The 27,996-nt window shown below is 47.7% G+C and overlaps 1 protein-coding gene across 1 annotated transcript in view; it reads right to left on the bottom strand.

Annotated features, from left to right (window-relative positions):
* Positions 1-424: 424 nt before the first annotated feature.
* BACE2 (beta-secretase 2) overlaps positions 425-27,996 on the bottom strand; it is a gene marked incomplete at its 5' end in the record, with an annotated part of 77,308 nt that continues 49,736 nt past the window's right edge. The window contains 2 exons of the mRNA XM_081088249.1: positions 425-2,107; positions 23,173-23,322. Of these exons, the coding sequence (XP_080944375.1) occupies positions 2,051-2,107; positions 23,173-23,322 (207 nt within the window). The 3' untranslated portion in view covers positions 425-2,050. The remainder of the gene's footprint in view (positions 2,108-23,172; positions 23,323-27,996) is intronic.

Genomic DNA, 27,996 nt, shown 5'->3' with positions numbered 1-27,996 from the left:
AAAACAGCTGCCCGGGAGAAGGCCAATAAGGCAAGAAGAGGATTAGGCTTCCAGAGAGTTCTAACTCTGAAATGTATCTTACCTGTATTAACTAGCTGAGACCAGACGTGATGATGAGCATCTGATAACGATCAGATGAGTTTTCTCCCACCATCCCCTCCTAAGAGGCTCATTCCTGCCGTGCTTGAACTGGAGCGAGAATAACACAGAAAAGTCACGTTTCTCCGCACAAGTACCTGTGAGAGCTGGTCTGCAAGGCCACCGTGACAGGCAGTAAGCGACCTCCCATCTCTTCGGCACTGGCATATATTTCTAAATAGGGAGGTGACCCTGGGACCCAGTGAGCAGAGCTGGTGGCTGATAACCCACAGGCAGCCTATTCCGAACACAAAAAACACTCCAGCCAGAGGAGATCCTCCACAGTTAGCCCTTCCAGTGGGATTTTATTATACATCCAACTCACCGCAGTAGCAATGCAGAGTGAACATTGAACTTGGCACACAGACAAGAGAGAAGGGACGCTGGCCTTGAACCCTTCTCCCAGTTACATCAGATCATGTAAGGCTGATTATTTCGAGTTACAGGTTTTTTGCTTTTCTTTGGCAAAGGCCTCAAATGATAGCAAGAGGGGATTTCCCCAAATAAAGATACCCCTGCACACCCAGCGGGGCACCAAAGACAGAATGCGTCCAAGGGGCGAGCATGTGGGTCACCCGCTCAGCCGGTTGGTTTAAGCAGATGCAGGCGGGTGTGCTGGAGTCCAAGGGGTTCGGCAAACGGCAACACGTGGTTTCCCAGCACAGGAATAACCAGAAGGTCCCTCAAGTCCTTGGCATGTCTTGCGTCTTCCTTCCCGAGAGCCGGTCAGAAGTGCAGGCATTTAGCCATTTCCTACTTCTCAAAAGGGTAACCATCAGCCTACCCTGGTAGAAGGTTTGGGAAAAGGAGCCACTAAGCCCGTAACATGGACTGTGTTTCTCTCACTGAAATGCTGTTTACTGACTGTAAGATGAGCATATGAGCTAGAGCCCGGCGTGGTGGCGGAAGCTCCCCACGCACGTGCGGTTCAGAGCCAGACGCCGGCCTGCTGGAAGGAAGGTTCTTTCAGGACAGGGCGATGGCTGGAACCAGCCTCCTGCACCCCCACCTGGGGTAGGACCCTGGGCGGAGTCACGGTGGAGGTAGCGTCTGTCTTTAACCTTCACGCCAGCAACACTATGGAAGCACTGATGGGCGAAGGCCTGGCATCTTCAGAGGGGCTGGTGAGGACCACTGGGTGCCGATCTCCACTCAGGGCCCAGAGAGGCCCAGAAAAGGAGCCTGCTGCTGTCTCCGACTCAGAAGGGCGGCCGGTTCTATCATCAGGCCCCAGGCTGCTTCTCCTGCCATCGTGTTGTGAGCCTTCTTGGACCCCTCGGACCCTGGTGGAAGCCTGGTGCAGAACACCCTTAAGTGCAACGGATGCCAAGCTTCCCGGGAGTCGAGAGGAGAGATGGACTATATGCCCTCCCTTTTCCAGAGATGGGAGCGGAGCATGGCGCGCCAGCCACGGCTTGCTTTTGGTTTCGAGGCACAACAAGACGGTGTGGTATGCCAGTCACATGGTCTGAAGCCCAATGCACTCTGTTTTGGTTTAGATTGAGGTGGTTTTATTATCATTTTTCTCGGAAGAAGGACGCTAAGAAATCAAGAATCAAAATACAGTGAATCTGGAAGGCATCTGGGAGCAGAAGAGAGATTTAAGAGTAATGGACACGGGGAGCACCCTGGCCGGGCGCCCCCTGCCTGCTGCACTTAGGACTTAATTCTCTTAGGAGCTGAGTTCAAGGTTGCTGGAGTTCAGGCTTTGCTCTTCATTTCCAGCGATGCCGGACCAGGGAGGACTCATCGTTGACAACTTCGGGGTCCTGGGGGCCGTGCCGACACCGGACCGGGAGGAGTAGCAGGATGATTAAGGTAAGAAGGATGATTCCACACACACTCATGAGAGTATAGGAGACGATCCACAAGATGGGCTCGTTCAAAGGCAGGGTGGGGACACAGTTGCTGGCTATGTCGTCTGTTGAGAAAGGCCCAGAAATTTCAGACACCGGGGTACCTGCAATTTCTGAGGAGACAGAAGGGGGAAACGCACAACTGTGAGATGAGCAGTCCATCACTAACATACGACAAAAGAGATAACCCCGCGCTTTATCAAGCCACAGCCATGTGGCACCAGGCGCAATGGCTCAGGCACCTGGGCGAGCCCTGGGGGAGTCTCGGTGGCAGCGTGCCTTCAGGGGTCCATCCCCCGGGACTGGAATGACAGCAGGTTTCAAGGTTCAGGTATGGAAACCGCCTGGTAGAAGGGCACCAGGGAAGCACGAGGCACGCCACAGAGGGCAGGCGAGAGCATCGGTCCGTGCCTGGCAGGCCCAGCTGGGGTGGTTGGTTGTGAGAAAGGAAGAGAGCAGCAGTACCCACAGCCGAAAGCTCAGCTGAACCCGCCTGCGTCCTGGGGACCTCCCCGGTGGGGTCACCGGGGTCCATGCTCTGGAGGACCCTCATTCTACAATGTGATAGTTTTACTTTTAGTTTTTAGAGGAATCGCTACACTGCTTTTTCATAATGGCTGCACCATACAACCCAGCAATTCCACTTTTGAGTAGTTCTCCAAAGACAAACACTAATTAGAAAAGACATATGCACACCTGTGTTCATACGCATTATTTATGACAGCCAAGACATGGAAGACACCTGGGTGTCATTCATAAATGAATTGACAAAAACGTGGTACATACGTACAATGAAATACTACTCAGCCATAAGGAACAAACAAACAAACAAAAAACGTAATCTTGCCATTCATGACAACATGGGTGGACCCAAAGGGTATTATGCTAAGTAACATAAGTCAGACAGAGAAAGACAAATACTGTATGGTTTCAATCATATGTGGAATCTAAAAAACCCCACAAAATGAAACAAAACAAAAATCAAACCAAAAAGCCTCCAAACAGACCAAAAAAACAGAGATTAAAGTGGTGCTTGCCAGAGGGGATGAGGGCAGAGGGATGGGTGAAAAAGGTGAAGGGGGATATAGTGAGTGAATACTGTGATGTTTGCATGGTGACAGAGGATCGCTAGACGTAATGTGCTGAGGTATGTAGACGTCAAATCACTGTGTTGTATACCTAAAGCTCATATAATATTGTGTCAACTATACTTGAAGACAGAAGTACTTAAAAGAGTATATTCAACAACCACAAAACCTCTACAATGGGCAGTGTCCTTGCTTCAGCCTGACCCACACTCTTCTTGGAGTCCATGGCCACCGGGGTCTGGCCCAGGTGCTCCTTCTCCACCCCACACTGGTACTATGTCAATCACATGTACAGCGTACGGAGGACCCAGAATCGAGAGTGGTAAATGAGTGCACCATCGGGTTCATGATGAGTGGTGAACAAAGAGAACGCCGGGTAAAACCGATCCCGTGGCTTCTGCTGGCCGACACTTAGACGAGGCTCTCACCGGGGAGGCAGCTGCAAATGTCTTTTCACAGTAGGTCATCTGTCTTTTAAAACATTTATTTGCTTTATAAATAGAGATGCTTTAAAACCTGCAATTATGGGAGTGGAACATGCATAGTGCAAAGACCCTAATCCAGGAAGGCATAAAGAACGTACAATGACCTGAAATCACTTGTTTCCGGACAAAACCGAGTAGGAGGGACCAGATTTACCCTCCCACCTGAAATAACTCAGAAACTGGACAAAGTGTATGGAAAGAAAATACTGGAGATCTTGGAAGTTGGGCGAGGAGTGACAGTTAAGTCCTGAGAGGCGGGAGACAGATGAAGCGAGGACAGTCGCTCAGCTTACTGACTCGGGAAAGTTTTTGGGTTGTGGCGCAGGAAACAGAGACATGGGCAGAAGCCAGCAGAGCTCCCTGCGCTGGGGAGACAGGTAGACGAAGCTGGTAGAGTTTGCAGGGAGAGTCAAGGACAGAGGGCAGCTGTGCCGAAGGAAATGCCACACTTTTCAGGGGCCTTCATCTGGGTGCTGACCAAAAAAAAGAGTGACGTCCAGGGCAAGAACCACTGGAGCGGATTAGAAGACACAGGGCTGAGAAGAGTGCCTATTGCCAACTGTTTCCTGTTCGCTCTCTTTCCCAGAGCACAAGAGAAAGAGCAAACCCAACTCACAGGGTATCCCTGAGAGCACTAAGAGTCTTTCGTCTGTCACAGGAAAAATTAACCATAGATTAAACACCGCTCTCATATCATCGCATGATGCTCAAAGGCAAGACAGGGCAGGATCAACGCTTTTTAAGTAACGTAACTGATCAAGAACAAATCTCAGGAACATTTGTCAAGATACAAAAGTATTGAGCACTCTTTTGGGTTCCTGAGCCCAATTTCAATGTGCGGAGGGAGTGGTTCCAACACCAGTAAGCAATTCTTGCACCGTCACAGGGTGCCCAAGGATTCAACTCAATGCTGACACTAGCTATTTTTAGAAAAGACCTAAATCAAACTTCTAGAGATAAAAACTGCAATGTGCGAGATAAAAACACACTGCGCAGTATTAACAGCAGATTATACACTGCAGAAAACAAGACTGGTGAACTTGAAAACATAACAGGAGCTATCCAAAATGAAATATAGAGGAGCAAAACATTTAGAGAAGCTCAGTAGCATGTGGGACTACTGAGAGGGGCTGAATATCCATGCAATTAGACTACCCAAATGAAAGAAGGGGGTGAGGAGAAAAAATACTCGAAGATCTAATATAATTTTTCTAAATTTGATGAAACTATAAACCACAGATCCAAGAGGTTCAAAGAACCCCAACACAAGAAACATGAAGTAGACTACACCAGTGAATCCCTGAAAACCAGTGGTAAAGAGAAAATCTTAATAGCAGAGAGAGAAAAAAGAAATATTTTGTACAAAGAGACAAAAAGGATTAAAGAAGATTTCATGTCAGAAATAATGCAAGCTATAAGACATGGGGTGGGTGATGGTGGTGGGGGAAACATTGCCAACCTAAATTTTATACCAGGCAAAAATATCTCTCAAAAAATAAAGATAAAAGACATTTTCAGACACACATAAGCTGAAAGAATTCATCACAAGAAGATGCACACACACATATACACTGGAATATTATCCAATCTAAAAAAAAAAAAAAAAAAAAGGAAACCTTGTCATTTGTGACAACATGAATGGACCTAGATGATACTATGCTAAGTGAAATAAGCCAGACACAGAGAGGCAAATGCTGGGAGATCTCACTTATATGTGGAATCTAAAATAGTCGAACTAAGCAGCCAAGAGTAGACTGGTGGTTGCCAGGGGCTGGAGGGAGGGGGAAATGGGGAGATGTGGGCCAAAGGGTATATAGTTTCAGGTATGGGAGATGAACAAGTCCTAGCGATGTAATATACAACACGGTGATTGTAGTTAACAATATTATATTGTATACTTGAAATTTGCTAAGAGGGTAGATCTTCAATATTCTTACCAACACCACCCCCCAAAAAAGAAAGAAAATGGTAGCTGTGTGAGGGGATGAATGTGTTCGTTAGTCTGATTGTGGTGATCATTTCACAATGCATGTGTATACTAAAACACTGAGTTGTGCACCTCAAATATATATATCTTTTATTTTTCACTTATACCTCAAGAAAGCTGAAAAAAAGGAAAAACACAGTATAGCCAACCTGCCTTATAAAATACACTAAAGGAAGATCTTCAAGCAGGAGATCAACGATACCAGGTGGAAACCTAGATCTACACAAAGAAATGGTAACTCGGAGGCCATTCGAACACCTGCATGCTGAACTGTAAATAGGTAAGAAGATAACTGATTTAAAGCAAGAACAATGACAATGTACTGGGTGGTTTAACATAAGTGAACTGTAGGACAGTGACCACAGGGGGGGCAGTGGGGAGAAGCGGAGGTATACGGTTGTGGGTTCTTCTAGTGTATGAAGTGGCAGACTGTGATAAGGTGTACACTATAAACCCTAAGGCGACCACTAAAGTAACACAACAAAGAGTGATAGCTAATTAACTAGCCGAGGAGATAAAAAAGAAATAGAAATAATGCAAAAGAAGGCAGGATAAGAGGAAAACAGGTGGAAAAAGAACAGACGAGACAGAGAAAACAAGTAACAACATGGTAGACTATAAAACACAACTATACCGATCAACACATTAAACACAGCCTACACGGGGGGCTGGCACCCTTTCTCTGTAAGGACCACATAGAAAACATGGTAAGCTTTTTGGGCCACATACGATTTCTATCATGATCCTTTTTACATAAAGCCCTTTAAAAATGTAGAAACTATTCTTGGTTCAAAAACAGGCTGCACGCCAGATTTGGCTGGCACGCTGTTGTCTGCCAATCTGTGGTCTAAACACCCCAACGAGAAAGCAGAGGTTGTCAAATGAGATAAAAAGCAATATTTAGTTCCATGACTATATGCTGCCTACCAGTAACCCATTTTAAATGTAAATACTCAGATATATTAAAAGATAAAGGATGGAAAAAGATGTCTCACGCTAATGCTAATCCAAAGAAACCCAGAGTGGCTATATTAATACTAAACAGAGTAGGCTCAGAGCCAAGAGTATTGCCGGGGATGAGGATAGTAACTTCATAATGATAAAATGTTCAATCATAAATAAAACATAACAACACTAAATGTTTATGTACCTAATAAGAGTTTCAAAATACATGGAAAAAGAATGATGAAACTGCAAGGAGAAATGAACAAATCCTCAAAAATAGTCAAGAGATTTCAACATCCCTTTCTCAATAATAGATAGAGCAAGTGGACAGAAATAAGTACGGACACAGCCTACCTTACCAGCACTACCAACCAGCTTGACCTAATTGACAACTGATAGAATACGCCGCCCACACAGCTGAATAGACATTGTTTTCAAGAGCAGATGAAATATTTAACAAGATGGGCCCTATTACAATCTATCAAACAAGTTTCAATAAACTTAAAAAGGCTGGGTTTATACTATGTCCTCTGACCACAGTTGGAATTAAATTAGAAGTCAATAACAGAAAGATACCTGGAAAATCCATAATCACCTGGAAACTAAATAACCCAGCTCTGAAACTGTAAGAATTCTATAAGGAAACACAGGAGGAGAAGTCCTTGAATTAGGCAAAAAGTGTCTTAGTTACAGCACCAAAAAGTACCAACCATAAAGGAAAAGAAGAATAAGTTTTACTTTATCCAAATTAAGACCTTCTCTTTGAAAGATGATATTCAGAGACAGAAAAGAATGGGAGAAAAATACTTGCAAGTTACATTTCTTATAAAGGATTCGAATTCTGAACATACAGGACTCTGAAAACTCAATAATGAGAAGGTAAAGAATTCAATATAAAAATGGGCAAGAAAATCTGAAAAGACACTTCAGTCAAAATGTGTGAACGGCATATACACACGTGAAACGAAGCTCGAGGTTATTAAGGAAATGAATATTAAAACCACAATGAGATACCACCCAGGAGCTATTAAAATGGAAAAGGCTGACCAGCCCTGACCAGCGCTGGCCGGTGTGGCTCAGTTGGTTGGAGCATTGTCCTCCTTGGGTGAGGATTTACAATTTTTTAAAATTAATTTTATAGAAAAGACTGAGCCCTGTTCAGCATGGCTTAGTGGTTAGAGGTTGGCCTACACACCAGAGGGTCTCAGGTACGATTCCTAGTCAAGAACAGGTACCAGGGTTGCAGGGTCCATCCCTGGCCCCAGTTGGGGCACGTGCAGGAGGCAACCAGTCGATGTGTCTCTCTCACATGGAAGTTTCTCTCTCTCTCTCTCTCCCCTCCCCCCCCCCCCCCGCCTGCCCCCTCCTTGCCATTCTCTGTAAAACTCAATGGAAAAAATATCCCTGGGTGAGGATTAACAACAACAACAAAAGACCGACCATCTCAAACGTTGGTGGAATGTGGAGGAAGTGGAAGGTAACTCTGGAAGTTTGGCAGTTTCTTAGGAAGTGAAACATACCTGTCATAGGACCTAGCCATTCCCCTCATGGATTTACCCAGGAAGAATGAAAATATATGTCGAGGGTGTCTACACTAACGGAGAGCAGGGTGGTGACTGCATAACTGGTGATGGAAAAAATGAAATAAAAGAAAACAATAAATAAATAAACAAAAACTAGAATGGCCAGATCTTTTTCACCATAGCATGCAAAAGCAAGTGAACAGTTTCCAAAGACTCGATCCTGAGATGGTTTCTGAGGCGGGCTCTGGACCTGCAGGACCATTTGCTCCGCAAGCACGTGAAAGCCACTGTTGCTGGGGCGCCATGGTCCCTCCTGTGAAGGGGGGAAGCAGGGCTGCCCAGTCTCTGCCCTTGGGGCCCTGTGGCTTTGACATCTTTTTTTTTTTTAATATATTTTTTTATTGATTTCAGAGAGGAAGGGAGAGATAGAGAGATAAACATATCAATGATGAGAGAATCATTGATCGGCTGCCTCCTGCACCCCCCCTACTGGGGGCTGAGCCCACACCCTGGGCATGTGCCCTGACTGGGAATCAAACTGTGACCTCCTGGTTCATAGGTCGATGCACAACCACTGAGCCACACCAGCGGGCCTTGACATCTTTTGATTGAATTCTAAGTACAAGGCAGAGCACAGCTCTGCAACTCTGTTCTTAACAGTGGATGTTCCTATTTTTACACACGAACATGTACCAGATGATCCACTTTCAACCTGCAGCAAAGAAAATTCACAGTGACGACTGCCAAATCCACGGTGCCTCCAGTTGTACAAGCTGAAATCCACACGGCGCTGGTGCCCAACGTCTCCAGCTATAAAAAGAGCTGGGTGGCATTTCAGAAGCTGTGGACACAGGGAGAGAGTTGTCAGTGTGAACGCTAGTGTTTTCCTGGCTGGAGGACACTGGGCCCAGGAGACACGGGCCGTTGAAAGCCCGTCTCCAGGATCTGTGCCAGGCGTGTGAGACTCTCTGCTGGGGATCCCGGCTGGCCAGCTGCGTGCCGCACCGTGACTGCCACCTCGTCTACCTGGCTCTGATAGGAGGCTGGAAGAGTGCCTCTCTGCAGGGGTGTGGCCAGGGGGCAGTTGAGAAGAGGCAGGGCAGCAACGAAGCATCTGGGGATCTTTTCCCCAAATGCCCACCACCCTCCCACCCACCGCCGTCCTGATGGACCCTGGCTGAGACAGGAGGTGAGGACGTGGCCACGGGCATTTATCAAGCTCCCCAGGCGGTGAGCTCTCACTCACTGGGCTCCGTCCCCCCCTGCCCCAACCTCACCGGGAGGCCCGTCCTAGGAGCTCAGTGTTGTCTGTCAGACACAAACGAGTAGAGAACCAAGACACTGCGAGAGAACGGCAGCTCCCAAAGGGTGTTGGCTCCATCGTGTGCTGGTTGGCACAAAGGTGGCACTTCCTCCAAGGATAACACACAGAAATGAGGATAAAATCTAATTCCCATTGTTTAAATATGTAGCTGAGCTCAGAAATAGGCCCTAGGGATTACAAAGCCCAGGGGTGTGTGTGGGGTTGGGGATTACAAGGCCCAGGTGTGTGTGTGTGTGGGGAGGGGATTACAAAGCCCAGGGGTGTGTGGGGGGGTGGGGATTATAAGGCCCAGGTGTGTGTGTGTGGGGGGGGGAGGGGATTACAAAGCCCAGGTATGTGTGTGAAGGGGGTGGGGACTACAAAGCCCAGGTGTGTGTGTGTGTGGGGGGGGGATTACAAAGCCCAGGGGTGTGTGTGTGTGGGGGGGATTACAAGGCCCAGGTGTGTGTGTGTCAGGGGGTGGGATTGCAAAGCCCAGGTGTGTGTGTGGGGGGGGGGATTACAAAACCCAGGAGTGTGTGTGGGGGGGGATTACAAAGCCTAGGGGTGTGTGTGTGTGTGGGGGGTTTGGGGGGGATTAAAAAGCCCAGGGGTGAGTGTGTGGGGGGGGGTTGCGGGGGGATTACAAAGCCCAGGGGGTTGTGTGTAGGTGGGGGGCAGAAGACTTGACCCCAGCATCACGGAGATGAACCCTAGAGCCGAGATGCCAGTGATATCCTGGTCCACTGGTGGAAGGAGCTGGAAAACTACCAACATAGAAGGCTAACTATCCGAGGACAGTTATGAGGAGTGTGTGTAGGGGGGTGGTTGGGTGGGGGGGCGGGGGGAGGACAAGAAAGAATCTCCATGACAAATGGAGCCTCCAAACACAACCTCAAGATTCCAGGGCTTGGTGCAGAAATCTTGAAGTTTTCACGATCTGAGGACACTCAGCAGAAGCAAATGCAAAAGTGTTTTTTTTTTTCATAAAAAATGTGTTTTATTGATTTTAGAGAGAGAGAGAGAAAGAGCGAAATATTGACGAGAGAGAAACACCACCAATCGACTGCCTTTTGCATGCTCCCCAAAGGGGACGGAGTTGCAACCCGGGCGTGTGCCCTGACTGAGAACCGAACTGATAATCTCCTGGCGCACGGAGTGATGCCCAACCCACTGAGCCACACCAGCCAGGGCCAAAATTGCTTTTTAGCGACACTTTACAACCCAAGGTGCACTACGGTGAGGGCGGGGTGGGGACACCCACTAAATAAACTCACAGCAAAAAATTGCAGACCAAGTGAGAAAAAATCCACCAAGTCAGCAGACACAAAAAGGAGGAGATTAACCACCCATCGATGACAGAAAAATACAACCGGCTGCTTGAGATTATGCAGTAGCTGTGTTTAAAGTGATTGAAAACTCACTAACATACCAATAAAAAAAATTTTAACTAAACAAGCTGATTCAAAAGTTCACGAAGGAAAGAAAATTAAGAAAGACTAGGAAGGAAGTTTTGAAAAGAAAATAATAAAAAGAAACTAATACTGTAAGACACATCAATGGAACCGAATTGAAAAATACTTAAATAAATATGTATCCTAAATATTTACTGGAATTTAATGTGAAATCATAGTGGGATTTCAAATTAATAAAGAAAAGATGAAAAAAGGAAAAAAAAGAAAAGATGGATTATTCAATGTTATAGGCACAATGGGGTAGTCATCTTGGGATAAAATAGTTCACATACTTAGTACATTCTATGCCAAAGTAAATCAAACATGAAAGTCCTTGAATAAATCACAAAAAAATTTTAGTGAGAAAGACCATTTAACACATGACATGAAACCTAAGAGCCTTAAAGCAAACGACTGATATATTTAAATACATAAAAGCAAATATTTTCTATTAAAATTCATTATACGTTCAAAAATAACTTACCATTGAGATATGAATTAAAGTTTTTTTTTCTCCAGACAAATGATTAATTTCTTAACTACAGAGAGAGCTCCTACAGATAAATACAAAAAACCACCACCAACAAAAATACACTAAAAACCTAACAGGAAAAAAAAAAAATGGGAAAAAGGTATGAGTGGATAAGAAAAGGAAAAACAAACGCCCTTAGAAATACAAAAATAAACTCAACCTCACCCACATAAAGTAAAACAAATTACAGTCACACGGAGATCATGTTCTACACCTATCAGATGGGCACAATTCCCCAGCATGTGATGATACCACGTCGGCGAGGCTGCCTGGAGAAACAGGCCGAGAGAACTGGCTTAGCCAGATATAAGAAGCATCTCTCTACCGCAGCCACGGGACAACATTCATCACGGTTACAGATGAATCCCCTTTCACCCAGCAACTCTACTCTAATCCTCTCACCGAGAGGTACACTCCCGTGTGTGAGCAGACATATATAAATGGTATCCACTGTTTCCAACAACAAAAGATTGGAAACAACCTAAATGTCTACAAATAATGATTGGTCAAAGAGATTAGGGAACATCCACATACTAGGAGATCAGAAGGCTGAAAATATAATCACGAGGGAGGCCTTTCTGCACTCTATGATTGTCCCTGAGTGGGGCACTGCATGATTCATTGTAGCTTTTGAATATTACCTACCCAACTTTTCAAATTAAATTAAAAATGGTAACGGAGATAAAGGAAATAGAAGCCACAACAAATTATAGAACACTACAAAAACTGAGCTAGTAGGGTTGAAAAAGTGCAAAATAGTATTTCTAGAATGAAAACTATAGTTGATGCAATTAAAAACTCACTGAATAGGTTAAACAGAGTGAACACGGCTGAAGAAAGAATGGCCAATACATATATTAAAATTTTTCATAATAAAATATTGAGAGGAATCAGAGGGGAAACTGTATATTCAGTAAATGATGCTGAGAAAATTGAATATCCTTATAAGAATTAGATTCCTATTTCACATGTTAGAAGAAAAAATTTAGAAAGTATATAGTATCTTTAAAAATAACAACTCTATTTTCTTAGATTAAGGAAGAATTTCTTAAATAAGAGCAGAGTAAAACCATAAGAAAGATTAGTAAATTTTATTTCACTAAATTTAAGAAAAAATGTAAATAAAAGACACCAAAAACAAGCAAAAAAAAAAAAAAAAAAAAAAAAGGCCAGAGAGATCAGAAGAGATTCACCATGCACACAGGCCAGAAAAATTAATCTCAACTATAGAAAGAATTCATATGTCAATAAAAAAGTAGAAATCCATGCAAAAGCTGTGAATAGAAAAATTCACCGTCTGAGAAAAAGCTCAAACATCCCATAAACAGATCAAAAGGTACGTCATCTCAGATGTAATCAGTAAAATATGACACTATTTCACACAGATTGGCAAAAAGCAAAACAACTACGATAATACTTTGACGGGATGGAGATTCTGGTATAAGTCTGGTGGTCCAGCTACTTCGAAGACCAATTTGACAGTCGCCAGTAATGCTGACGCCTGGCACACCAAATCACTTAGCAATTCCACTTCCAGATCTCATCTGCGTGCACCGGAGGGTCACCAAAGTATTGTTTACACTCGCAAACGTGAGAAACCACCGGATGTGAATGAAGGCGGCACTGGGTAAGAGATCTGGGTATACTCAGGCAATGGAATAATACACAGCGGTCAGAATGAACGACCTAGGACTCATAGGAACATGGGGAACCTAGGAAAAGTAATGGCGAACAGTAACGCAAGTTGACAAAGGACATCCACCATACAGCAGCCATCGTGTAAATTAAGAAATACCAAGAAACTCAACGACCAACTTGTGTTGTGTTGTAAACACTACTTATAGGTATATGATGGCCAGCTTCTAGGATGACCTTCAATGGCTCCGCTTCCTGGTATTGACTCTTGTGCGCTCCCCTCCCCCATCTACCAAAGGAATAGGGCGGGAGGGACACCATGTCACTTCCAAGATGAGTTTACAGAATGACTGCGGCTTCTGTCTTGGGTGCTCTGTTGCACACACTCTCTCTGGGATCACTTGTCCTGGGGTGACCAGGAACCCATCGAGGGGAGATTCAGATAGGCCTGTAGCAAGGTCCGCATGGCAAGGAATGGAGGGGCCCTGGCAACCACATGACAGATCTTGGAAGGGGACCCTCCAGCCTTCAGGTGCTGCAGCCTTAGGGGAGACCCTGGCCCAGAACTGCCCCGCTCAGTCCCTCACCCCTTCATTCCCCACCCTCCCTCCATACAGGCTCGTTAAGTGCGGCTACACTGGGGGGCAAGTTGTTGCATAGCAATAGATAACAGTCCAGGGTACTGTAGCGATGCAGTGAAATTATGAGAATATACACCAGCTTCAGGATAAAGGGTGACTCTGGGGAGTGCAGTGAGGTGGGGCTTTAGCTATACTTATTTTTTTTATTATTATTTCTATAACAAATTTTTGAGGATGACAAAATGATAGCATTTGTTATATCTGGGTGTTCAGTAAGTACACGATTTTCTGTGATTTCAAGCATTTTCTTTGTTACTTAAAACATGTTTTAGCCCTAATCGGTTTGGCTCAGTGGATAGAGCATCGGCCTGTGGACTCAGGGGTCCCAGGTTTGATTCCAGTCAAGGGCATGTACCTTGGTTGCAGGCACATACCCAGTGGGGAGTATGCAGGAGGCAGCTGATCGATGTTTCTCTCTCATCGATGTTTCTAACTCTCTATACCTCTCCTTTCCTCTCTGTAAAAAATCAATAAAATATGTTAAAAAAACACACACACAAAAAACATGTTTTAGCCCTGGCCGGTATAGCTCAGTTGGTTGCCGTCCTGTGCACTGAAAGGTCACCGGTCCGATTCCTGGTCAGGGCACATGCCCAGGTTGTGGGCTCAGTCCCCACTTGGGGCATGTATGGGAGACAACAGATGAATGTTTCTCTCATCGATGTTTCTCTTTCTCCCTTCCTTTCGCTCTCAAATCAATAAAAACATATTAAAGTAAATAAATAAAAAGTAAGATTGAAAAAATGTTATAAATAAACACTTGAAATAGAACAAAAGGCAGCACTTCATTCCGTTTATTACGGTGCCACAGACCATGCCTGGCTCCTAACTGCAGCCCTGGGGGGAGCCATTACTTTAATGGCTAAGCGATTTGCACCAAAGAGGAGACTCAGTGTGCATTCCCACCGCAGCTAAAATCGAAGGGCTAAGTGCCCACACCTTGGATATATTTTCAACAAACAGCAGAACCAAACTTCAATACAAACACCTGACCAGGAATTCAGGATGGCTCGCAGGAAAACGTCTCTGCCTAGACAGGCTTCGTGTTAGCTGTGCCCAGAGCACTTCCCGCAGCAGCAGACGGGACGTCAGGATGGCCGTCTCCACAGCAGCCACTAAAGTGGACGATGTAGCGGCTGTTGCCATAGCAGCCTCGATCTACCTCAGTGGCGTTTAACCAGGGAACAGGAATTGTGGGGAAACTGCTTTGGTTCTTAGATTCCCTGGTTTTAAAGAAGTAAAACGCCCACAGTTGGGAGACACGGTGTTTCAGGTTGTGCGGCCCCAGGGAACGCAGGGAGAGAGGACCCCCTTAGTGGACAGCAAACGGGCTGGAAGAGTTAGCGCCCGTCTGAAAGGGTCTCCTTTGCTCATGACCAAGATTCAGAAATGACAAGTCTCCAGCCCCCGAGTCTGGTCACAAGTACAAGTCGAAGAACTCTGCGCTGACATTTAAGAAGGTACATCACAGCACCGCCCATGCCTTCGTGGATGGGGGATTTTATTTATGTTGAATGGGAACTGGCCTAAGAATTCCAGAGGTAATTTTCCCTTCTCACATTTCTCTCCTGTTCTCCACATTCCTTTACTTTTGGGGATGGCAGTGCGTTGGGACAAGAATATGATGCATCACTTGCCAACTGTATTTTCCAGGACTCCCATTTTGAGACCACGACTTCGGCAGCGAGAAATAATAGCTGGAATCTCTCCCTCCTGAACAAATCAGCTGTGACTGGAGTTCCCGCTCACCCTCCTCTCCATGACTCTCCCCCAAACGCTAGTTAATTTTATTTTTAATTTTTGTTGTTTTATGCTGGGGTCCAACCCCAGCAGGTCCAGGGGTCCCCAAAGGTGTGGACGGAGTCGGCGAAGAAGGAATGACACAGAGACTGCGTTCAGTTGATCAGCAGCCTAGCCAGGATCTCCAGCCAAGTTCTGGTCTCGATCTCCAGAGAGGTTCTGCCTAGGATCTCCAGCCAGGTTCTGTGTCCATGGTCTCTTGCTAGGTTCTCCAGCCAGGTTCTCCAGGTTCTCCAGCCAGGTTCTGTAGCCATGTTCCCTCGCTAGGTTCTCCAGCCAGGTTCTGTCCAGGTTCTCAAGCCAGGTTCAGTCACCAGGTTCTAGTCAGGTTCTCTTGCCAATTTCTATAGTCAGGTTCAGTCCAGGATCTTTTGCCATGTTCTCTCGCTAGGTTCTGTCTCTAGGTTCTGAGGCCAGTTTCTGTCCAGGATCTTTTGCCATGTTCTCTCCAGTGAAGTTCTTCTGTCTCTAGAGAACGTTCTGTGTAGGTTCTGTGCCTAGGTTCTGTCTCTCTTCGTTCTGTCTTCTTACATCTGTATTTATACCAGTTGATTCCAATCCTATCAATCTCTATTTCAAAGGTTAGGGCGTTTCTTATCTCCATTCCAGGGAGTAAAGATTATGTAGCTTAAGCATGATTGTTCGTAGTTAAAGTGATTAATTACCCACCTGGCACTTAGTTAAGAGGTTTTATTCCCTCCCTAACTTCAGGGGAAAATCCCTACCTGGGGAAACAACCTTTCTCAGAGACCTTGGTTAAAACACATACTGCCAAGAAGGTGAGCAAACATATTAAGAACAGTATGCCATATATGCCAGGTCCCTTGAAACAGCAAGCATGGACCGGCTCCCAGCAGTTTTAAAAATATTTTTTATGAAAAATTTTAGAAACATCAATGATGAGAGAGAATCATTAATCACCTGCCTCCTGCACACCCCCTACTGGGGATCGAGCTCACAACCCGGGCATGTGCCCTGATTGGGAATTGAACTGTGACTTCCTGGTTCATAGGTCGATATTCAACCACTGAGCCACACCAGCCAGGCAAACTCTGGTTAATTGTCGATCAGAGTGAAGGTCTGGTTGGTCAGCGTTCCTGCCTGTCCTACAACTATGTCTCAAGTTTAAGGCTTTCTTTCATCAAACTCCTGTTCCCTTTCCTCCACTACATGGTGATCGTGTATTTCACTATCACCCCACTTTTCCTCTGTTCCACCTCCTGTCATTCGTTCTTCTTCCTACCTCACATTTGCTTACTTGTTCTATCGCTGAGCACCTCATTCATTCTGTTCCTGACCCTGACCGATGCCCCAGACCTTTTCAGTCCTCTGACCCCCGACTGGAGACACGGTGGCCTGACACACACTTCCTGGGCACGCGCTTCCTCCACCGTCTCCCGCTCTCCAGCTGTGACTTGCCTTTTGCTTACCAGCCCGACTGTCAGTCGGGAGTACCCGTGTGCGGTGGGGACACTCCATCTCAAGCCTACTGTCACTCTGAAGACATTTTCCAGTTTAAGGCGTGTCGCCATCCTATCAACTTGACTGTGCTCTGTGGCTTCTCCGTAGATCTGGCTAAGCCTCAAGCCAGGCTTCGCAGAACAGGGCTGCTCTGTCACCGTCCTGCCGTCTCACAGAGGACTGCTGTCAGAAAAACGGGCTCCCTGGTCTCATTATTTTAGGTTTTTGAGAAATAGCTGTGACAAGCATTGATTTCTTATTTTATAGGATGTCTTTGAGGAGACAATATACATAGTTTATCTGTGAATTTTCTGTTTCAGTCCTTTCACTGTCAAACACTGACGGTCCACCCCGAGGCCCCTTGGAGTATTTTTATTCCTGGGATGAGGTGCCCATGCAAGTTTAATGTGAGAGGGAACAGGAAGGCCAACACTTACTAGCCTTTTCCACAACGGCACTGAGAGTCTTACGTGGGTGAACTGGCTTTCTCCTCTCAGCAAACCCCAGTACATTTTACCAACAAGACTTTGATCACGATTACAGGCGTGAGTGGGTGAATTCAACACAACTGACTTGTCGAGAAGTGCTCCCAAGTGAGTGAACTGACAAAAGCTCTGGAGGCAGGGCTCCCTGCCCGACGCCAGCATCGCTCACCTGCACAGGTGCTTGCGGCGAAGCCCACCCTCTTCCGAGCTCTGTCGAAGATCACGTAGAAGCCCTCCATCACGGTAGCACCAATCACCAGCGCGTTCGTGGAAGGTGAAATGCCGAATCGGTAGCACTCATAATTCAGGCCAGCCCTCATCATGGGCTGAATGTAAAGCTGTTGTTCAAGAGGAAAGAGGAAACAAGCAAGAAAAAGCACAAATCAGTCAACATCACACAACTGTCATGGTCACAGGGGGCTCAGAACTCTCCAAGATGCTATGGGGCGCTACAGATCTAGGAGCTGAAATCGTAAGCATGGTGGTGATAAACATTAGTGAGAGTGACAGGAACATGTACACCACGTGTAACTGTATACAGGGACAACCATAAGCAGACTTCCATCCACCTATCTATTTAGTCATCCATTCACCAAGTCATCCATCCATCTAGCCATCCATCCGTCTGTTTGCCCATCCATCCATCTATCCATCCATCCACCTATTCATCTACCCATCTGTCCTTCAATCCATTCAACCATTTGCCAACCAGTTATTTTTTGAGCCTAGACCAGCCGTGGGCAAACTAAAAAAAAAAAAAAGACTGTACCCTTTTATGTAATGATGTTTACTTTGAATTTATATTAGTTCACACAAACACTCCATCCATGCTTTTGTTCTGGCCCTCCGGTCCAGTTTAAGAACCCATTGTGGCCCTCGAGTCAAAAAGTTTGCCCACCCCTGGCCTAGACACTGCCCTTGGTACCAGCACTATAAGGACGAATAACACATGGTTCCTGTCCCAGCCTAAAGGGGAGCCAGGTAAGTAAATGTTGAGTCAGAAGTGTTCCAACAGGTCCCTTCTATTGATAATGTTGACCTGCTAGTTCTCTCCTCGCCAAAACTCTCTTCATCTCTAAGAGAGAGTCCTCTCTTCCTCCTCCTAACTCACTGGCTACTCCCTCGCAAGCACCTGTACTGGATTTGCTTCACCTTCCTCGCCTGTCAGTATCTGAGAACTGCGGAGCTCTGGCTTCCTCTCTCTCTCTCCTCCCGGGTGGCTCATGCAGCCCCATGGCCCTCAGTCCATCCCATGCTTATGCCGAGACTCCCAAATCTTTATGTCCAACTCAGATCTCTGCTGCCACTGCCACATCCGTCTGTCCACCTGCCCACCCACTCATCGCTCAGTTGGCATCTCAATGTACCACTAAGAAAATGACACTGAACTTTGGCTATTGCCCTGATCTGCTCAGCTCAAGGCTCTCTGTCTCAGTAAATCCACGACGCAGCCTTCACTCAGGTCCCAGAGCTCAGGTCAGTATCTCTGACCTCCCATCGAAACCGCACACAGAGCCTGCAGCCTTCCTTTGAGACAGAACCTGAATCTGACCACTTCTCCCATCTCCATCACCACCACCCTGGTCCAGGTCATCGTTGGCCCCTTCTGTCCTGATCTAGTACTACAAAGGTTCCTAACTGGCTCCAGGATGCCACCTTTCCAAAGCGATGGTGTCTTCTAAGAAAGAGTCAGCAGGCACAGGTAGGATGACTCCCTCAGTGCGAGAGGGGAAACCATCAATCAGAGAGGAGACACTGCATCCACGGACAAGAAGTTCTGACAGGTGTGAGGCCCATGTCTTGAGGCCCCCAGGAGGCAAGAGTTATTGGGGACATGAGTTAAATCTTAAAACAATCAGTGAACCAATCAATATCATATTAGTAACAATTCCTCTGTTTTTTAATGGAAAAGTATTAAAATGTAGGCAGTTAAGAAGAGAGAATGGCTTGGTAGGACATGACAAATATTTGGGGGAGGGAGGAAAGCAATAAAGCACAAAATAAGTGAGGAGGACTTAGCCCTAAAGGATGAAAACACTAAGAAAAACTTGGAGGACCAAGGCACTACTCATAGGTAGGCAGTCTCAGGCCTTGTGGGATGTGAGAGGGAGGGATTTTGGAGGGATGAGCAAAGATTGAAAGGAGACCAGTGGGCGGGGCTTCCGTATGATGATTGATGGAGGTGGAGGAGGAGGCAGACTGGGCGAGCGTGGGTCTTCTGGATTGGTGGGCACAAGAACAGTATTTAAAATCTGAACAGAAAAGGAAGCCAGAAGTTGTGCTGGTGAAAACATAAGTGACCAAACTGACCCTGAGGACGGTGAACGTCACTGTACTTCACCCGCAGGGCAGATGGGAGGGAGAGGAGCTGCAAGGCGGAGAGGGGAGCGAGGACACGTGGTGGCAGTGCCTGGAGGCACCGACTGCTGGGCATCAAGCAGCTGCTGTGACCGGGCAGCTGTTCCGGCAGGTAGAACCCTGCACTGATTGATTTGTCTGTCTGCAAACCCTTCTTCCAAGCCAGGCATCATTCTATTCCTCCCTGTGTGCCCGCCGCCTAGGCACCCAGTATATGCCGGGCATATAGGAAGATCTCAATAAATGCGTGTCAATGAATGAGTGGGGCTCAGCTTTGATCAGTGTTAAATTAAGAAAAGGTGTGTGTGGGGGGGTGGCTTAGCTGTCACAGAAACACACACACACACACACACACACACACACACACACACACACCCCTACTTTTGAATTAACTAATTCCATAACGCAAGTATGATGCAACTGATGATACTGATGCGAACAGAATGTGTATCTTTTCCTCTGGCCTTGCTGTGGGTCCCAGTCGACTCCCAATAAAAATTCCAGACTGCAGATCTGTCACATGTTGGGAAAGCTGCGGTACTTCTGGATCTCAGAAGAAACTGTCTGCCTTAAACTGAGTACAAACGGGCGAACCAGTGAAACTATTTACACTTACAGGGTTATGTGAAAAAAAAAATCAGAATTTGTCTGAGAGCTGGAAATTGATTTTTGAACGGGCCAAATAGAATTCAGCTCGTGTGTGTTTGGAAAATGGTGTTGGTGACAAATCGGACGCTCCTGCACTGACGGCTCGCCTAGCTCTGACTGCTGGTGCCTGAAAGGTCCCGGGTAGGGACCCCAGTCTAATACTGTGGCGACAAGAAGCGCTGTGACTGCCCTGAATGTTAGGAAAGGGGTTGGGCAGGCAGAGCTGAGGTGTTAGATGACCCCAGTGCGACCTTGAGGGGTGTGGCCAGCATATGGAGTGTGTGTGGTTCTCAGCAGGGGATGGTTCCAACCGCCCATCCACATCCTTCCCAGCAGGCACCGGAAAGCAAACATGGTGATGTTGAATAAAAACTCAGAAGAACAATGGGGAATGTCGGTTTTTAAAAATCGGAAATGTGAACATGTCAAAGTCAACCCCCCCAAAATCTACAGTCTCAGAAGTGAGAATAAGACTGGATTCTTACTCAGAGATACTCACATGGATGCCACCTCCCCAACCTGCCTCCCTAGGTCCCCTCACTCACCCCGTGCCGGCTATTACCTGTCCTGGACATAACGGGTTTTTCCCTGATTGCCTGCTTTCTCCTCCTGCTTCTTGTGAGTCCCTGCCTCTGCCAACACCCACATGCCATTTATTTGCCAGAACACGTCCACCTGTGTCCTCAAGCTAGGCTTTAACTTTAGTTACAAACCACACTGATGAAATAATGTCCACATTTGGCGGTCAGCAGGCCAAAATATAATCAGAAAGAGTACATTATTTTAAAGATGCTGAGAACACAGTCCAAACACATCACTCTTGGCAGTGCCGTTCATCCAAGGACATGGCCGTCTTCTGAAAATGGAAAATGCCACTGAAAGTACTACTATTTCTCCTTCCTAGTTAAAGAGGCAGACGCAGACAGGGCGAGTACGTGCAGGGCAGTGCCCTCTGCCGGGCTGTATTTCAGTCTTTTCCCCAACAAGTGCCCATTTCTGGAATGCCACCCCCTCCCACTATGTAAAGTTGAAAATGGAGCCATGGTGGTATTATCACTTACTTCTTTCTTCTGAAATTATTCCTCCTTTCCTACCTCCCAGCCACACTCCTTTATCTCAAATTCACCAGATTATACGGCAAAGACACAAGGGCTTAGCCATTGAACAGTTACAGGGCCCTACCCTCCACTGCATGGCAGTGTTGGGGAAGGGAGGGTGGTCTTCAAAACTCATGGTTCTCATCTTCAAGGAAATAATTGAGAAAGAAACAGAAGTGTGTGTGTTTTTTCAGAAAACAGAAGTCAAAGGAAAAAAAGGCAACGGCATAATATACACCCTAAAGACCTGGCCCCGTGCCCGATGAGTAGCCTGGAAAACTCGCATTATGGGTTTGAAGGGCAAGCTCACAAATGGGTTATTCTGCTCAGCAGAGGTTCGACAAAAGATGAGTTGTTTGAGTCGGGTCTTCGAGGATGGGAAGAATTCAGATACACAGATGGAGTGGGGAGCAGAGGGCATTTCAGGCGAGGGGTGGGGAGTGGCGAGGGGTGGGGAGTGGTGAAAGCGAAGGTTAGGAGTCGGAGCAGGCACAGTCACCAATCAGTGGAGGGTCAAGGGTACAGCAGGAAATAGGCAGGAAAGCAAGGACGCCCCGGCCAGGAGGTCCTGGAAGGCCACACCAGGGAAAGAGACCATCAGCATGTAAACAGTGGCACTGAAAGCTGCGGTTCAGGAATAGTGACCTGGAAGATTTGTAAAGGGAAACAGTGGTGACATGGATGCCTGGAGGGCACGCTGGAGGCTCCTGAGGTGATGGAAGGGGGTGTGAGTGACATAGTGAGAGCTGTGGGAAGAGGCAAGAACATGACTAAGGGAGACAGAAGTTGGTCTATTTAATTAGATGCCTGGGATGAAGAAGGAATCAATGCTTTATTGCATATGGGGGAAATGACGTCTTAATCTCTGAGAATCCAGTTTTATTCTTTATTTATAAATAAGTAGGAAAAACCCATCTACTGATATTGTTGTAGATGTGGCAAAAATGTCCTCAATTCTTGACCTTTCCTTGTAGCCACCCCTTGTGATGTAACTTTGCAGCTCCTCCCATTGGGAGGTGGTGTCTACTTCTCCACCTGGGATCAAGACCATCCTACACCAAGACCAACCTGGACCAGCACCAACCTAGACCAAGACCATCCTAGACCAAGGCCAACCGAGACCAAGACCATCCTAGGCCAGTGATGGCGAACCTTTTGGGCTCGGCGTGTCAGCATTTTGAAAAACCCTAACTTAACTCTGGTGCTGTGTCACATATAGAAATTTTTTGATATTTGCAACCATAGTAAAACAAAGACTTATATTTTTGATATTTATTTTATATATTTAAATGCCATTTAACAAAGAAAAATCAACCAAAAAAATGAGTTTGCGTGTCACCTCTGACACGCGTGTCATAGGTTCGCCATCACTGTCCTAGACTAAGGCTAACATAGATCAAGACCATCCTATACCAAGGCCAACCTAGACCAAGACCATCCTAGACTAAGGCCAACCTAGACCAAGACCATCCTAGACTAAAGCCAACCTAGACCCAGCCAACACCAGCTGACCAGACACAGGTGAGCAAGCCCAGGAGATCAGCAGACCCACCCAGGCTCCTGAGCAGGAATTAACGCTCACTGAGAAAGCTGCTGCTATTCATGGCTGTTTGTCACTCGGCACCACTGTATATCCATGCCTGTGTTAGGTATCGATGATTAGATATTATGCATGAAGGGCTTTACTTTTGCATGTTACACGTTGAAGAGAGAAAAGCCCAAATCCAAGCTCATACCTGAGGCAGGATAGTGATGCGGAAGGATCTGCTGGAGTTCTCCTCTCTCAGGTAGATGGAGATTTTCGGGAAGTAAGACCAAGGTGTTTCGGAATTCGCCCAGCATGCCAGCTGGGACCCAGTCCAGAAACCATCCGAGAATTCTGGAATCTAGACAAAACACGGTAACGTGAGAACTAATGACTAGTCTGGCGCGTCAACAGGAAACAGCTCCCGGCTTTTCTTGTCACCTCGCCAGATGCCCACGGGGATAAACAGGGCTTAATTTGGACAGCGCAGCGGAGCCATCAGTCCTCTGGGGGGTAACGGTGCTGACAAATAACAATTATTAAAACACTGAGGCTTGTGGAGCACTCGCCAGCATCAGGCACCTTTATAAGAGCTTTACAGTCATAATTCCATCAATCCTCAAACGCCGCCAGCAGTGCGGTAACATTACCCCCTCTGCTTCACAGATGAGGACACCAAAGCACAGAGAGGCGAAGGGGCTTGCCCAAGGTAACACAGTAGTTGGCAATGACCGTTTAAAAGAGAGGCCAGATCCTAAATGTGGCCCTCAGGACCTTTCAGGCATCACCTCTCCTTGGAATTCCCCGTGCCCAGCGAGCTTCCCCCAGGTGCAGAGCCCCCTCTGAGCTCTCCCCTCTTCTGGAACATCCTTCTCCTTTCCAGATCTCAGCTCAGATGATGCCTCCTCCAGGAAGCCCTCCTCGACTCCCCCACATAATGCTGGTCCTCCACTGGGTATCCCCCGTAGCAGTTAGTTTGACATTTACTGTGTTTGGTTCACTTCTGTTTCCTGCACTAGGATCTGAGCCCTCTAAGGACAGAGGCCTGCTGTCTGCATCCACTTCCGGTCCTAACACCTAGCCCATCAGAGAGATTCAGGAAAGATTGTGGGAAACATGAATGGGCGGGAACACAGAACGTCCACCTGTGCCTCTCGTCAGGGGCCTGGAGGGACAGTCGCCCAAGCATGTCTACTAGTTGCTGAATCTTTAAGTGAATTACAAGTTCCAGCCACGCCATCTCATCAGGACCAGCGAAGGCACCAGAGCAGGCCTGCCCTGGGCCTGCCGGCTCCCCGAGGGAGGACTGTGTGGGAGGCTCTTCGGCTACCACGCGTGCCCCTTCCGGCACAGAGCCCTGCTCGGGCGTTAGCTGGGGGCGTATGCGGTGGGGACAGAGCCAGGAGAGTACTGACGGGGAGGAAGGTGGGTGTTTGTCCCTGAGGTAGGAACACCTGGGCTGAGTTGAGGGGCGAAAGGGCGTTGGTGAGGTATGGTGGTGGTGGTGGGGACGCGGACGACAGCCACGGAGGCTGGTGCAGAGGGCAGGAGGGTGCATGAGACAGGCAAGGACAGAACCAGGGCACCACTGTGCATTTATCAGAAATCGTTTCTCAGAGGCCTGGGCTCCGTGGCACACCGGTGTCATTTGAGTGGGACATGCAGGTCACTTGTCGACGGAGTCCAGACTCTGGGGGCCGAGCCAGGGCAAGCCGCTGAGTTCCAGAGTCCGGGACAGGAGGGTGGGACGCGGTGATGTGGCCGTGGACAGACCACTGAGGACAGTATAGGGAGGAGCGGGGCCTAGGACCCACCCAGAGAAATGGGCAGGGAGAGAGACCCCGAAAAGGAGGGCCCAGGGCTGGGAAGAGGTGCCGGGAGGAGGGTGTGATGGCAGCCGAGGCCGTAAGCACGCTGCCGTGGAGAACACGTGGGGCAGGTACAGAGGACACCGTGGTGGGACAGCATGAACCGGGTGTGTCCCGTGCTACACAACAGCACACACAGGCGCCAGCCCTCCCTCCCGCCGGGAACAGAGCGAGAAAATATCCTGTGTCTCTCCATCCATCACGGCTGCCCCCTGGACCGCCCAGGAGTGACCTGCAAGACCTCTAATGCGGGCTTTAATGCAGTTTCTCCTTTGAGAAAAGGGAAGTCGATTGGAAATGGGCGTCCTAGGGACGAACCTCTTGCCAGACGATGAGGCGGGCAGTCATTTTGCTGGAAAGGGTGGCTCGGCTGCCCCACGGCCCACAGCTCTAACGTCAGCATTAAGAGCAGGTCCGGCCACAGATGGCGAATGCGGCTCAGAGAGGCCAAGTAACTGGCCTGAGGGGCACAGCTCAGAACTAGCTCCGGGGCCACCTGCCTCCAGAGTCTGGAAAGCCTCGGGGGCTAAGCCACGTGGGGGGTTCAGGCCTCAGGTCACAGAGCTCTAATGTCAGAGGTCATCTGGAAGCAGGGTCCTCTGCTTGTGCGTTTTAGAGGTGCAGAGGCAGGCGGCCTGAGACGCACGGTGCCAGGAGCTGGGCAGGCGCGGAGCCCAGGCTCGGCCACACACCAACCCCCACCGGGCTCATTTCAGAATACACGCCCACCCACCATGCGTTTCTAAAATCCAAGGCGACAGTCCACGCAGGAGCCAGAGCCCAACGTTGGTCCTGTGTTCACTCTCCGAGGCCAGCCTTTCCCTGACCCGAAAGAAGACCAGGCTGGAGTGGCTCCCGGGGCCCGGCCCAGAGAGAACAAACGCGCCTTTGGTGCGCACACAAAGGCCGCAGAGCAGCGCACACCCTGCCCCAGGCAAACCGCCTTCCCAGGCTGCTCCTCCTGACGCAGGCTCCGGTTCACAGGATCCGGTTCACAGGATCCGGGGCGACAAGGCAAACAACGTCGTAACTGCCTTCCTCCACCTCGTGGTTTTCCTACAAAGCCAGGCACTGCCCAACGCATGATCCGATGACCTCGGGGTGCCAACACCTGCCAGCCACAGCCCCGCGCTCTCACGGCCCGGCCCACAGAGGTTCGGCTGGCGTCAGGCACACGCCCAGGCTCCGGGCACCTCCTTGGCCCAGGGAAGCGCTCACAGCTCACAGCTCAGAGCATTACACCTGACCAGCTCGTGCGGACGCTGCTGCGGACATTTTCACTGTTGGGGGAAATGGGCAGATGGCTCCGTAATTGGAGCATCGAGCCTGGTCTGATCTGCTGCCAGCATTCTGAATGTCAGGCTCTACAACTTCACCGCCGTCTGTCTGATTCAGCGGCTCTTCGACGGCTCTGGGCTGCCGCCTTGAAAACCTCTCAGTTCCAAAAGGGCCTCCGCATTCTTGCTTTTTTATTTCCCCTCTGCATTCTTTTTGTTTGCCTGCTGCTCTTGCCAGGGCAGTTTTATGTCTGTCTGTCTGTCTGTCTATCTATCTACCTACCTACCTATCTACCATTAATCCTATCTATCTATCTACCTATCTATCATTAATCCTTACCTGAGGAAATTTTTCCCATTGATTATTAGGGAGAGTGGAAGGGAGGGAGGGGAGAGAGAGAGAAACATCAATGTCAGAAAGAGACATCGATTGGTTGCCTCCCTCCCACATGCGCCCCAACTGGGGCTGGGGAATGAACTTGCAACCCAGGTATGTGCCCTTGACTGGGAATACCCTTCAGTGCACAGGTCAATGCTCTACCACTGAGCCACACCAGCCAGGGCCCCATGGCAGTTTCAGGCTTTTGAAGTTTCTATTCAGGACAAGCCCTCTCTCCCTTCCCAGGTTCCTGCCATTACCTGTAATAAAGCAACTGCTATGCCTTTTCCTATCAATCATCCCCGAGGAGCGGTGAGATAACCAGGCAAGTTACTAACAGGATAACAACTCTGTGGGAAACACTCATTTCTGGTGACTTTGCCAGGGTGGCCCTGCATGGACAGATGTTTATGATAAAGACACCCAAGCAGCTGGGAGAATGTGTATCCTGCATTCACACCGTAGCAGCACGCAGTGTGGACACTGGCTAGCAGCTCCTCTTTCCCGAGCACCTGGGTGCCAGGCACTGGACCCCAGACCTCAGCACAACCCCGCTGACAACGTGGGGCTCTCAGAGGGCCCGAGACCCTCCCCCAGGCATCCTGCTCATCCAGCCAGAAACCAGACTAAATTCAATTCCATCTCACCCCAAAGCTGTGTCCTTCCCAATCCATGCCAGCTGGTCCACTCCGATGCCCCAACCTGGAAAATTGGGGTCACCCTGGGAATACCATCAGCCAGGTCCCCAAAAGGTACTTGTCTTTGACCACGATTTCAGTTATGTTACTGAACGTGACCATACAGTAATTATAATATTGGCCAACTAGTCCTTGCCACCTATAAATCACACTCTTTTACAACAGAATTAAAATCCCAACGTGGCTTTAATGAGGCCTGAAAGGAGTATGATTTTTGGTTTATTTCTTTAGTTTTAAAGGCTACAAGCATATTCCTGGTTTACTATTTATTTTAACGTAGCATATTGTCAATTTTTTTCTTAGATTAAAAAACTGTATTGCACCAATTGCACCACCATTTGAAATACAAAAAAAGGCACTGCACCTTCAGATCCCAGTTCTCCCAGGTTAAAATGAAATAATTATTTGCCAGTTAACATCAAATAATAAGATTGTGAAGTTAATAAGTAATAGTTAAAAAACACACACAACCCTTAAACCCTCAGAGGGAGACCATTAGAGCAGTGATGGCGAACCTATGACACGCGTGTCAGAGGTGACACGCGAACTCATTTTTTTGGTTGATTTTTCTTTGTTAAGTGGCATTTAAATATATAAAATAAATATCAAAAAATATAAGTCTTTGTTTTACTATGGTTGCAAATATCAAAAAAATTTCTATCTGTGACACGGCACCAGAGTTAAGTTAGGGTTTTTCAAAAGGCTGACACGCCGAGCCCAAAAGGTTCGCCATCACTGGAATAGAGGGTAACACTGCCCAGCACGTAGTCATGACCTGGTGTTCTCCGAGGTTCACCCGCGCCCTGAGACTCA

This window comes from Myotis nattereri (assembly GCF_964212035.1).
Source record: "Myotis nattereri genome assembly, chromosome: 3".
NCBI lineage: Eukaryota > Metazoa > Chordata > Mammalia > Chiroptera > Vespertilionidae > Myotis > Myotis nattereri.
Note: the sequence above shows the minus strand (reverse complement) of the source record. Positions and strands in the feature narration are given on the sequence as shown.